The 13,185-nt window shown below is 42.5% G+C and overlaps 1 protein-coding gene across 1 annotated transcript; it reads left to right on the plus strand.

Annotated features, from left to right (window-relative positions):
* Window positions 1–4: 4 nt before the first annotated feature.
* On the plus strand, window positions 5–12,800 carry NELFB (negative elongation factor complex member B). Its single transcript, XM_010720767.1, has 13 exons — window positions 5–106; window positions 294–457; window positions 642–741; window positions 1,645–1,875; window positions 3,303–3,488; window positions 4,764–4,876; window positions 5,548–5,650; window positions 6,583–6,678; window positions 7,362–7,504; window positions 8,490–8,596; window positions 9,536–9,677; window positions 10,464–10,572; window positions 10,819–12,800. Exons 1-13 carry the CDS (start codon window positions 5–7, stop codon window positions 10,954–10,956), a joined length of 1,734 nt encoding a protein of 577 aa, XP_010719069.1. The 3' UTR covers window positions 10,957–12,800.
* The last annotated feature ends 385 nt before the right edge of the window (window positions 12,801–13,185 follow it).

Raw genomic sequence — 13,185 nt, forward strand, 5'->3', positions numbered from 1 at the left:
TGCCATGTACGCGGGGCTGCAGGAGCTGGGGGTGGCCAACGGCGAGGATCTCAAGGAGACGCTGACCAACTGCACGGAGCCGCTGAAGGCCATCGAGCAGTTCCAGGTGGGGCGGGTCGCCGTGGAGACGGCGGGGCGAGGAGGCCCCGGGTGGCGTCCGTGCTTTGTTTTGGGGTGAGAAGGCCGCGGGTGGTGCCTGTGCTTTGCTCCGTGCTCTTTTGGCCTCTTTTTTTAATTATTATTATTTTTAGCAGCCTTTGCTGACCACTCCTGTCCCCCGTTTGTGTTGGCAGACAGAAAATGGGGTCCTGCTGCCCTCGCTGCAGTCGGCCCTGCCCTTCCTGGACCTGCACGGCACCCCCCGGCTGGAGTTCCACCAGTCGGTGTTTGACGAGCTGAGGGAGAAGCTGCTGGAGCGAGTCTCGGCCATCGCCTTGGAAGGGAAGGTGGAGGAAAGGTCTGTAGGCTGGTTGGTTATGTGGGGTGGGAGGGGGATTTAATGTGAATATTATCTGCAGTGGGCAAGTGGCTTCTGAAAAAGACTTGAGTCTTTTGGAGGCTCAAGTTGCAGTGTTTGAGATGAGTTTTGGACCTTTGCAGTTAAATGGTAGTTAGAGTCTCTTGGTCTTATTTGTTTTCAGGTACAAGAAGCTGGAAGATCTCCTGGAGAAAAGCTTTTCCTTGGTCAAGATGCCTTCCATACAGCCTGTGGTAATGTGTGTCATGAAGCACTTGCCCAAGGTAAAACTGCTGTTTAGGCTGGCCTGTTCTGTTGTGCCCATGGTGGTTTGTTCTGTTACGTCTCTGTTGTACGACTTCTCTTGTCTGTGCTGTTGGCTGGGCTGCAGGCTCCAGCTGCAGATGCTCTGCAAGCATCAATGCAACTGACTGAATATTTACTGGACTCTTGTGTCTGGTTAACAGCTTGATACGCCAATTTAAAAAGCATTTTAGTATCTCAAAATCAGGTGAGACAATTTCCTGATCTTATTCAATATATATGGCTTCCTAAAAGTAGTCAAAATCACCAGTAAGTGAATTTCCCTATAGCTGATATGGAAACCTATGGCAAGCTGAAGGTTTTTCAGAAGGTAATTAGAAGGATACAGGATAGAGACTCAAATTTGTGAAACAAAAATTTCAAGAAGCAGCTTTATTAAAAGCATTGTATTGTACTTAAGGTAATTACTAGGCTGGATGGGGCTTTGAGCGGCCTGATCTAGTGGGAGATGTCCCTGCCTATAGCAGGGGGTTGGATCTAGATGATCTTAAAGGTCTGTTCTAACCCAAACCATTCAATGATAATGGATTCAGAACTGTTCCTTTCATAAGAAGAGTTCTGTATAACCCCAAATCTCATTGTCATACATTTAGAGAAAATCTTTTGTCCTCTTAGAAAGGAATAAGGGAAAACTCAATGTGTTATTTGCTTGTTTTAAAAGTTAAATTCCTTTGGATTGCCTTACTGCTAATAGAGTAGGAAGGGCAGAAGATGAGTCTGTGATACTTTATTTAATTGCACTGCTATGTAAATTACCAGGTTACATGAGATTGTGATTTAGATGTCTTCTGCAGTCAGTTACTTGTTGGAAAGTCAGGCAGGTGAGGTTCTTGATATGGAGGTAACTGCTCTGTTGATCATAGGTGCCTGAGAAGAAGCTGAAGTTAGTAATGGCTGATAAGGATTTATATAAAGCATGTGCAGTGGAGGTGAAGCGCCAGATTTGGCAGGATAACCAGGCTCTGTTTGGTGATGAAGTATCCCCACTGCTGAAGCAATATATCCTGGAGAAAGAAAATATTCTCTTCAGCAACGATATTTCTGTCCTGCACAACTTCTTCAGTCCGTCTCCCAAAGCAAGACGTCAGGGAGAGGTAAGACAAGGGAATCTCTTACAACATGCTTCTGAATGTTGTTCATCAGCTTCCAGTCAACCTCATCACACTGTGGAGTGTTCATTTCACCCACCCAACTTTGCTACTGAAGAAGATCGGCCACTGAAATATGGGCCATTTTGTCTTGATCAAAGCATCAGGAATTATTTTAATAGCTGCTTGATGCTGTGTAATTATTTATTAGTGGTCATAGCTGTCCATGAACTTTAAACATTTTCCTTATTGCTCATCCTGGCAATATTGCTCAGCTGTTCTGAAGCCAGAGCCTCCCTATCAAATCAATTTGATTATCTTAAATGTCTTTTATTGTTGCATTTGTTATTTTTGTTGTGTGGTGTGGGGTGGTTTTTTTTTTTAAGCAGGACAGACAGACACCAATTCCTTAATATTATTTTTAATGGAAAGGAACATTGGAAGTTGCAGCTATGTTTGCATTCAGAGAAGTTACTCTTTGGGTAGAATTGCATCAGCTGAGGTGGAGCTGATCTAATGCTGCTGCTGGGAGGGCAGGTGCTGCACCTTCCATCCTTGCCAATTGCTCTGGTAATATCAGACCCTTTCATGAGCTGAGTCAGCTCATTAAGTGCAAATAAAATCAGTAAGTGGTTTTCCAAGACGGTGAGTTGAATCTGCTCAAAGATGAGGTAATCAGAACCAAACTGGGCTGGATTTCACTGGCAAGCTTGATGTGGGAGGGGAGGGCATAGGCGTAAGGAGTGGGTCTCTCTCCTTTTTGGTAACAGCAAGCCATTAGATTGGCTCAGCTGTAATTGGTCATTTCACCTTCCAGGACCTTTGCTCCAAAATACCAGAGTTCCTGGAAGGATCTTGCTATTGAGAATGCAAAGGAATTGCAGTGATAAGGCAGTATAATTAATTTAATTTCAGAGCATAGTACCTCTTTTACTTGAAGGATATAGTTTAGATCTGTTTTGCCCTCAGAAGCCCACTTTTAGTGCAAGTGCTCTGCTGTTGTTTCCTTTACTTTTGCACTGCAGTCTTCACCTTCATTCTCATGTCCTGTAGCCTGGAAGTAGTTAGAAATCCAAAAGGCTTCCAAAGAAAAATGAGCTGCTTTCCATGTTTTATTAATTGCAGATTACATTATTTGATATCAGGTACTGTTTAGCTGAGCACCTTGACTTTACAAATACTTCCTTTTTTTTTGTTTTTGTTTTTGTTTTGCAAGAGAGCTGTTTTTTAAATTCCTGGCTCTTTCAGTATGCCATGAAAAGTTTGATGAACATTACGAATCCTAGTTTAAAATAGCTGCTTTTAAGGAACTCTGGTTAATGTGGGTGGTTCAAACTTGGTAAATCATGTAAATGCAGGAATCACTTGCGTTTTGTGTGTGAAGTCACAGTATCTCTTGGTAGTGAGTGCATGTTTTTCCACTTTGGATTTAGGTGGTTCAGAAGCTGACTCAGATGATTGGGAAGAATGTGAAGCTCTATGACATGGTGTTGCAGTTCTTGAGAACTTTATTCCTCCGGACAAGGAATGTGCATTACTGCACGCTGCGGGCAGAGCTCCTGATGTCACTGCATGACCTGGAAATCAGTGAAATCTGCACTGTTGACCCTTGTCATAAGGTATTAGTCATGTGGGCAGATGGGAATATTACTGGAGAATTTTCTGTTTTATCCATTCCTGTGATACCTGCTGCCCTGCAGGACTTCAGCCCATGACTTCTCTCTGAGAAGAGAGTTCAGACCTTGAATCCAAGTCACCTTATAGTCCTTGGAACTTCAGGTGAAAACTTTGTCTTGGTTAACCAGCAGCTTGCTTTCATTTCAGAACCCATGAATCATTCAAATTTGTGGTACTTTCACGCTACTGGAAAAAAAAAATAAATCAAAAACATGAGCTAGCTCCAGGTTCTTAATCAAAGCTTGCTCTCCTTCCCGTTGTGGTGGCGTGACACACTCCATCTGTCAGTAAGCTATGTGTGTAACATGAAATACTTTGAATCTTGAGTTATAGAAACATAAAGCTATTAAAGTAATGGGATGTGGTGGGCACAGTGTTAATGTCACATCAGGATCTTGTTACTGGTGCTTTGCCCATAGTCAGCATTGTTCTGATCTACAGGAAAGCTTTTTTTAAAAACCCCTAAGTAATGCTGCTAAGCTTTGTGTGTATTCTACTTGCAGAGAATGTGTCCTAGAGTGATGATAAACATCACTGCATGCTCTTTAATGTCTTCTGATCAAGAGCCTCAAAATCAGTGTATAGACAGTGACTGAACAGAAAAAGGATCATTATTGTTCAAGGTGCAGTTTGTTGTTGGTGACCTCATTTTGCCACTGCGTAATGCAGAGACTGGTGAGAGGAAAATAAGCCATGATGAAACATTTCAGAAAGTTGAGCAAGTTTTTCTTTCTTGGCATCTGAAGTATTGAGAAAAGCTTAGGTGTTTTTGTAAGGGGAAAAAAAAAGCCAAACCCACAGGTAAAACATTTCACTCAACTGTCTTTCCATTTTGGTAAGAAAGCAGAAATGTCTCTGCTTTTAGTAAGCTCTATTTACAAGGTGGGAGTGGTAGAACACTGGCTAAAAAAAAAATCTCATGTTATTACTATTAAGTGATGTAGTTTCAATGGCCTTACCTGCCAAGGAATACCTGCCCCAGAAGGGGAGAAAGTGACAACAGTTTAATTTACATTGGAACTTCTGACCTCCTTTTGAGATGTTTTTGTATTCAACCTCCTTTGGTATTTGTGATCAGCTTGTTACCATACCCGAGTATATTAACAAAACTTGTTAGCTCCCAAGGTTTGGAGATCGTTCCAAGCCTGTTTTCCTTGATACTGTGTATTTTATTGCCAGTCTGTCATTGTCATGAAGCATTCTCATTTTCTGAGTAGTTCACGTGGTGCCTTGATGCCTGCATTCGGGAGAAGTTTGTGGACAACAAGAGAGCTCGGGAATTGCAAGGCTTTCTGGATGGAGTGAAGAAAGGACAAGAGCAAGTTTTGGGGTAAGCTGCTTAGGCTGTTTATTGATAGACTGCAAATTGGGTTCCAGTTGTCACAATATGTGACGTAGTTCAGGTGTTAATTCTTCCCTAAAACCAGCAGGCAGTCAGTAGTTCTTCTACATGGTCAAATGCAGTGGATTCAGCAACATTATTGCACTAGAGTGTATTCTGACACCTTCTGGTGAGGTCCTTGGTAATGCTTCAGTTACCTTGAGTAATTGTTGCAGGTTTCTCTGTGACCTTGTAACTGTGTGAGCTCACACCCTTACACTTCAGCTCTAAAGACCTTTGGTAATTATTTTCTTTCACTTGATAGAGCAGGTTATGTGAAATAACATTCATGATGTTTTTACAAAGGCAGGAGAAGGTTTATGGAATGAAAACCTATAGGTAACAAAAGACAGAAATGTGAGTTTTATGTTACAATAGTTAAGGTATTGTTGCCCATTAACACAGCAGTTTCTGGGTTTTGTGTTGATATACTGCAGGTACTACTTTGACATTACATCTAATAGTTGACAGGATTGCAGGATTACAACAACACACTCTGTTCTGTGTTCAGTGAGACACATCTTAAGAAGCTAGTGTCCTACAGCTGGCTATGAAACTGGTCTGCTGCGATGGTGGGTAGGTGTGATGTGTATTTATTTGACTTCTGCCTCTTCTCTCAGGGACTTATCGATGATCTTGTGTGATCCCTTTGCCATTAACACCTTAGCCCTGAGTACCATAAGGCACCTGCAGGACCTCGTTGGGCAGGACACCTTACCCAGGGTGAGTGTTGCAGCAAGCGTAGCTAACGTGACCCCTAGCCTTAATTGAACAGCATTCATCAGCAAACAACTGGCAATGTAGAAGAAGTAGGATCAAGTTTTTAAATGCTTTTGTAAGTTGAAATAAGAGAAGTGTAGATCTGGCTTCCTGTTTGTATCAAATACCTCAGAGATCTGCAGGAGCTCTGTGTGGAGGGAGGCATTTTGGAGCAATCTGAATTCTTTGTATGGCCCATTCTGTCCTGACAGCTGTGTATGTATGTGCACCCCTACTTTGTCCTTCCAGCAGTGTACTAAACAGCAGCAGTCTTTATTCCCTGCCGTGGTAAATGTGATGGCTCATGTGACACTGGTCTGCTCTGTTGGCTGCAGTACAGTGCAGTTCCTGCAAGTAGTGTCTGCAGGAGGTTATTCAGTAGGAAGGGAAGGAGCCATACAGACATCTGAACTGTGTGAGGCATTTGCTGTCTTCGTCTCTGAGCTGTCAAATTTCGTTGTTGGATTAAATAAGTTCTTCATGGCAGTTTAAAATTGAAGATTGTTTTGGTTTCAGGGCAGAATATAAAGGCAAAACTTGTTCTTATGCACACTTCCTACTTCTGCTGAGATGATTTGATTCATCCTGTCAAGTTGTATTTCAGTATCCTAATTTGGTTGGACACCTTCAGAAACAGTGTCCTGCTCAGATTGCCTGCATACTTCTTAGCACATTACAGAATGCTACAAAGAACAACTCTCAGCTATGTGTTCTTCTTGCAGCTGTTTGATTCCCATTTTAGGAATCGGCTATCAATTAAATTTGAGAACTGAATGCCTCTCCTGTTAGTCCAGGAGGGTTTTGAATGTAAACCACTGCTTCCAGATGAATACTTGTATGTGTAAATTGTGGAAGATCAAACTAGCTGTTTTTTCTCCCCCTCTTTAAAATTCGAGGAAAGCCCAGATCTGCTGCTGCTCCTTAGGATGCTGTCTTTAGGACAGGGAGCCTGGGACATGATTGACAGTCAAGTCTTCAAGGAACCAAAAATGGTGAGCCTTCTTTAGATCTGTTTCTTATTTGATGTACATTGTGTCCCTGATTTAATCTTCAAGTCAGCTTTCTGCATGTTTTTCAACAAGAGCTTCCTTCGAAAAAGCAGGTAAGTGGTCACTGCACAGCTGCTGAAGTGGGCATGCTGGGCATGCTGTAAGCTTCCTGTGCATGTTTCATTTCCATGGATGTCTGCCCTTACTGTTTCTAAGTTGAACTGTTCCTCTCTTAAATTCTTTAGCCTACTGTTCTGTGAATCTGATGCAGCACTGTTTTCTGTGGAGAGAAGATGCACGTAAATACTTTATTTTGCTACTCTAGTTGTGCATTGATCTCTGTCAGTTTAGGGAATAAAGAATATGATTTGTAGTTGCTGTTAAAAGCAATGGTACCATCCTTAATGTGCAGTGCAGTGCTTGCTCAAACATCTCTTGGAGGAAGTGCTACGTCATTGTCCAGAGAAGGCTTTTGAACAGAATTAGGTGAAATACAGTTTTCCTCATTACCACTGGGTCGTGGGGAAGTTTCAAGGAACTGGGTGTCTGAAAGTTGTTTTCAGAGATGTAGGGTGGAGCTTATCACATTGCCTCTGTATTTGTTATGGTGCTGTGGAATTATTAGGTGGTGTGAACTGATTGATGAAAGCATTCTCCTTTTTCCTGTCTCCTTCCATCCCTCTAAGGAAGCTGAATTGATTACAAAGTTCTTACCTATGCTGATGTCCTTTGTGGTGGATGATCACACGTTCAATGTAGATCAGAAACTGCCCTCGGAGGAAAAGGGGCCGATTCCCTACCCCAGCACCATTCCTGAGGCTTTCACCAAGTATGTAATCTGTGTTCCCAACTACTTTTTACACACTGGTCTTGTTACTAAAGCAAAATATCAAGAAGCCAGTCAACACTGACAGAAGAAAATACTGTATGAGGTAAAGACTTTTGGGGAGTAAGATTTAGTCCTGGTTAATCAAACCTACACTTCACTTTTAGTGAAATGGGTTTCCGCCATGATTCCTCAAATGAAATATATCTACACAAAGTATGTTTCTTGCTTTGGCCATTTTACATCAGAGAGAATATGAAAGTACTTTGTAGTACTGTTTTCAAGTAGTGGTTTCAAATAGTGCTGACTGTGTGACTCTCCAGGCAGTGAGTGATGAATGCTGAAGTGATACCATTTCATCTGAGTGCAGCTGGATAAGTGCCCATGCCTGCTATCTGGGGAGTGCTATTGTGAATCTTATTTTACATCTTTGTCACACAAAACACTCTCTGTTGATAACTTATCACTGCAGGGGCTTCAAAGAGATAATTAAAAATCCTCTTTGTGTTTTCTCATATTCAGATCTTGCACTAATTTCCAGCACAATTCTTATCTGTATGCCATGATCTGGAGTGCTGAATCCCACTGGTTGGATTTATGTTTGCTCTGTGACAGTGCTGATGTTTGACCTCTAGGAATCCATAAAACAAAACACTGCTGTGCTTTCTATCATTTTAAATTACTTGAGCTTTTTTAAAAACTCTTTTTAAAATTATCACTTTTATCATTAATACTATTTAAAGTGTTCCCAACCAGATCCAACTGTATAACTGTGAGATAATGCAATGTTTGCTGAATGGTAAAATTGTCCTTGGCTGTGACAGTGGATTTAGTGATGCTTGTTATCTGACTAGCTGCTTTCCTGTGGCTCTGAGGTTAACCATTGCTGCTATAACTGCTTGATTCCTATCCAACACTGTTTTAATCTCTTTTAAGAAAAAAAAAGAAAGAAAGATTTATTGATTGAAAAGCTTTGCTCCTTTAACAGATTCTTGCAGGAGAACAGAATAGCTTGTGAGATTGGGCTATACTATATCCTTCACATAACAAAACAGAGAAACAAGAATGCTTTCCTCAGGCTCCTGCCAGCACTAGGTGAGTTTTTGTCTTGTCTTCTGTTCTTCAGCTGTTTCCCTTGTCTTGGAGACCCAGGGGTCAAGTAACAGCCTGAAATGAAACTGATTTCAGAGATAAATGCATACATTTTGCTTTTGCCTCCTCTGGTGACTTAATTGTTAAGCCCTGCAGAATGACATGTTTGTTTTTTGTCTGCAAATAGGATATTTTTTCTGCTGATCCAAGAACTTAGGGGTAGTGACTGAAGGTCAGTAGACATCAAAGGCTGTATTAACAATGGGATTAGCTGAGAGCTTTTATGAATGAAACTGAAAGATAAAAATTTAGGTGACTTAATTCTGCAGTTGCTCACAGTAATTGCATGTGGCCAGATATTTTTTGAGACTTGGGTTTGTGTGTTGAAAAAACCTGGAACAAAACAAGACCAAACACAGCCCTAAGTTCCTCCCTGGGGTTACCTTCTGAACTGACCTCTCTGGGTTAAGTTGTGTGACAATTCTGCAGCACGCTTAGGAACTGCTGCTCCCAGCAGTGGGGTGGATTCCCCACTCCCCCTGTTACCCAACACTGTTCTTTGGACCCTTTGCTTAACGGGCAGCTCACTTACATGGGTGACTTTTTCGCTGGTAAGCAGTTTGCATCTGTTCACTGTGGGGTCTGAGGAGTGCAGGGAGGTGGTTGTGGCCCTGAGCACAGAGCTGTGGGAAAGTATAGCAGGGGTCCCCGTGATTCTGACAGCAGCAAACTGCTCTGTGTGACTTCAGTCTTGATGGGAGATGTGGGTCTTCTTCATATTTTTCTCAGCTCTCTGCTCCTCAGGTGGAAGTTCACAGCCACCTGCCTGGGCTCCCTGTTGTAAAGCCAGTAAGGAAAAGTTTTTCACAGAGATTTCAGCAGGAATCTCTGCTGTGAACCGATATTTGCAAGTCTCAGTCTCTGTCTTTTTATGTTGTGTAGTCGAGACATTCAGTGACTTGGCCTTCAGTGATATATTTCTGCATCTGCTCACTGGTAACCTCACACTGCTGGGTGATGAATTTGCAGTTGAAGAGTTCTGCACCGGTCTCTTTGATGGCTTCTTTCTCACTGCATGCTCAAGGTAAATCTGATTTTCCTCAGAGGAAGTGAGTTTGTAAGATAAGTGAGGGAGGCTGTACTTCTTTGAACTGTTGTTTAACGTTTCAGCAAACTCTTCATGTACAGTTGAAATGATTAGTCTGATGCTTTTCCTTTTAGGAAAGGTATATACTGTGATAAAGTTCTTCACAGCAGAATTGCTGAATGTTTCATGTTGGTGTTGATTACCTGAACCACAATTTGTTATTCTCAAGTTGGAGTTACAGAAGATAATATCCTTCATGCTTTGCAGTGGCTGTGAATGTGAAGCACTAACTGCAGCTCTTTGCTGTAAAGCTGCGTGCAGAAAAAACCCGTTTGTTAATTCTCTTAAGCCAATGTGGTTTAACTGGTGGCTGTCAAACCAGATCTAACCTCTGGGAGGCTCCCCCAGAAGCAGTTTCCTCCTCATATGATGGGGGCAAAATATTCTCCTGTGTGGTCATATGGCTCATCCAGCACAGCTGAGAGAGAGAAATTGCTGCTCTGTGCTACAGCCTCTGCTTAAAATCCGCCCCACTTTCCCTGTGGTTGCTACAGTTAGTTCACCCTGTTGATTTATTTATATGCATTAGTTGGAGATCTGAGGCAGGGTTAGCACTGTGTTACATGCAAGCAATTCCTAGGTATTTTGGAAGGTTACAGCAAAGCTGTCAGTCCTTAGTTGTGTTTGCTATTCTTCTGATAGCATTGTTGTAGCTTTCTCATTCTGCAGATCATGTTTGTGTATAACTGTTTCTCTGCTTTAAACTTGTTTCCTTTTTTTCAGAAAGGACAATGTACACAGACATGTACTAAGATTGCTGCTTCATCTGCATCACAAAGTGGCGCCTGCCAAATTAGAGTCTCTCCAGAAGGCTTTGGAACCCACCAAACAGGTAATGAGAAATGGAAAATTAATTGCAAATGAAAGCATCTGCCTTTCCCAGACCTTGCTTAATGGAATGTGTGCTTTGTTTGGTTAGCAGCTTTCCAAGTTGTCTTAATTACCTGGTAACTTCCTCTTTCTGCACTGGTTTGTGTTAAAACATGGAGGTTAACTGCGTGTTTAGTGCTGTAGTTAGTAGCAGCAGGAACGAAGTCTGACTCTTCTGGTTTTCCTTTCCCTAAATCTCTTTCTGCAGAGTGGGGAGGCTGTGAAGGAGCTTCATAACCAGCTCACTGAGAAACTGGAGCTTCGCAAGCCTAGTCCTGCCGAAGTGACTGAGACTCCCTCCATGGAACTGCCCTTGCCCACCGTGCCCACACCAGCCTCACGCTGAGCTGTGTTTGTTTTGCAGGAGTGAGACAGCAAAACAAGCCTCGTGCTCAGCAGCCTGAGGGCGCTGTACTGCCTTGTCAAGTGTCTGCCCGCAGGGTGGAAACAAAAAATAGCCACTGAAAAAGCTCTTTGGGGAAACACTGCGGTTTACCCAACTGTCTCTTGCTGGTTAGAAAACTCTGTATGCAGTGCATTGCAGAGGTTTACTTTTCTTAAAGGTAGCTGAGTGAGTGTCTTCTTGTAGATCTACTTACAACTGACTGTACTTTTTTTTTTTTGAAAAAGAAAAGGCATATTTTTAAGCTTTGCATCTTGTATTCTTTAACTCTATTTCAAGAACTTATAACTGGCTGTCTAGTACATGGCTGAGCAGATAGTGTAAGCTCCCGAAGGCTAACCCGCTTTTTCCTGGCTGTTAGTGGGTTCCTCTGGGTCTGTAGAGGATATACTCAGCAAACAAATGTCAGAGGAGATAAGAGAATCCACTGATGTGATTTCCTGTTTCTGATTCTAGCTATTTACTTCATGGTAAAACGTGCTGCATTAGTGAGGGATGTCCACTACTGTCACTAGACCAGGAAGCAATGATCTTATGAAGAACATCAGAAACTGAATTGGTCCCCTGCTTTCCTTTCTCTCCCACTTTTTCCAAAGAAAGCTTGAAATCAATCTTGGATCCAGTGAACTAAGACCCAAATGCTGGTGGGGTTTGGGTGTAGGCAGGGTGATATCTTGACTGAAAGAATAGCCTGTTCTCCATGGCTTATCTGTGTTTGCTGTCTGTACTGTTGCAGTTGATTCCTGTTGTGCTTTTACTGTTGCCTCAGTGTAAATATCAGACAGAATATGCAGGAAGATGGATTTGGGAGAAGAATGAGTTGTGTGAGCTTACAAGTGACTTTGCATTGGTTTCAGCCCAATATATGTAAAAAAAATCTCATCAGTCCTCTGTAAACAGGAAGATGCCTGCATGAGGAATTCTGAATCACAGACTAACGCAGGTATGAAGGCACTTCTGAGGGTCTCTGCTTACCCTCTAACTCAGACTAGAGCTTATCTAGAAAAGGTTGCTTAAGGACAGAACTTTGTATTTTACCTTTAAGTTTCCTGAGGCTTCTGTTAGGCCGTTTCTCCAGCCCACTGAGGTTCCTCTGAACGGCAGCCCTGCCCAGTGTGTGTGTCAGCCATTGCCACAGTTTGGTACCATTTGTAAATTTGCTGAGGGTGTGTTCTGTCTTTGGGTTGTGAATAGAGGCATTAAACAATACTAGCCTAGTTATGGACCCCTGAGGAATGTGAGGAGTAACTGGCTGCCAGTTGGACTTTGTGCTGTTGATCTCAACTCTCTGGGACTGGAGTCTTGCCAGTTTTCCATGCAGCTATCTGATCCACAACAAAATGATTTGCCTATATGTGTTCTTCAGACAATTGTGTCCAAAGCCATCTGAAGTTAAGCTAAACTGTGCTGCTCTCCTCTTGTCTGCCAAGCCAGTCTTAGAAAATTATCAGAGTTTTCAGGCACCATTAATCGTGCTGGTCGTGCTGTCACTTTCTTGTCCTTGTATTTTCCCAGCACTTATTTTTTCTTGGGGCTCGAATACTTCTGGTGCCAAGCCATATCATGAGACTTCTCCATTTCCTGAAGCTGAATGGAAAAAAAGAAAAAAGATGTAATTGAGCAAAGATGGAAATCCCTCCCAGAAGCTGCTGAACTCCTTCTTTGTGTAGTTTTCTTCCTCCTGAGCTCTCAAGTGCTGCATGAGGAAAGCAAGTACTCTTCATTGCCTCAGTGCCTTGTTTTCCATTTGAGCAGGGGCTTGTCTGTGTCTTTTGGGAAAACTGGGAAGACAGCAGAGGTTTGTGAGTGAGGAAGGGCTGCTGCCCTGTCGTCCTTGCTGTCTTTGCACTCTTTGTCTCCTGGGCTCAGCGTTGCCTCTGGTGGAGCCTGGGCAGTTCTTGTTGGCATACTCCTGATGCTGAACTTGCTGGAAACAGGAACTGCTTGTAACAATCAGTATTTTCTTGCAAAGCTTGGTTTTTAAACCATTTAAGCTGACGTGTAATCTACACAGAGCAACATTCCACACTGCTTGGAAACCTTTCACAATTAACTCCCTCCAACCTGTATTCTGCTCAGCCCCAGGGTCCACAGCTTTGTGTGCAGTTGTCTTTGTCACCGAAGTCTTCCCATATACTGCAGCCTGATTTGCTACTCTCTTGCAGCATGAAC

The sequence above is a fragment of the Meleagris gallopavo genome, chromosome 19 (genome assembly GCF_000146605.3).
Source record: "Meleagris gallopavo isolate NT-WF06-2002-E0010 breed Aviagen turkey brand Nicholas breeding stock chromosome 19, Turkey_5.1, whole genome shotgun sequence".
Taxonomy (NCBI): domain Eukaryota; kingdom Metazoa; phylum Chordata; class Aves; order Galliformes; family Phasianidae; genus Meleagris; species Meleagris gallopavo.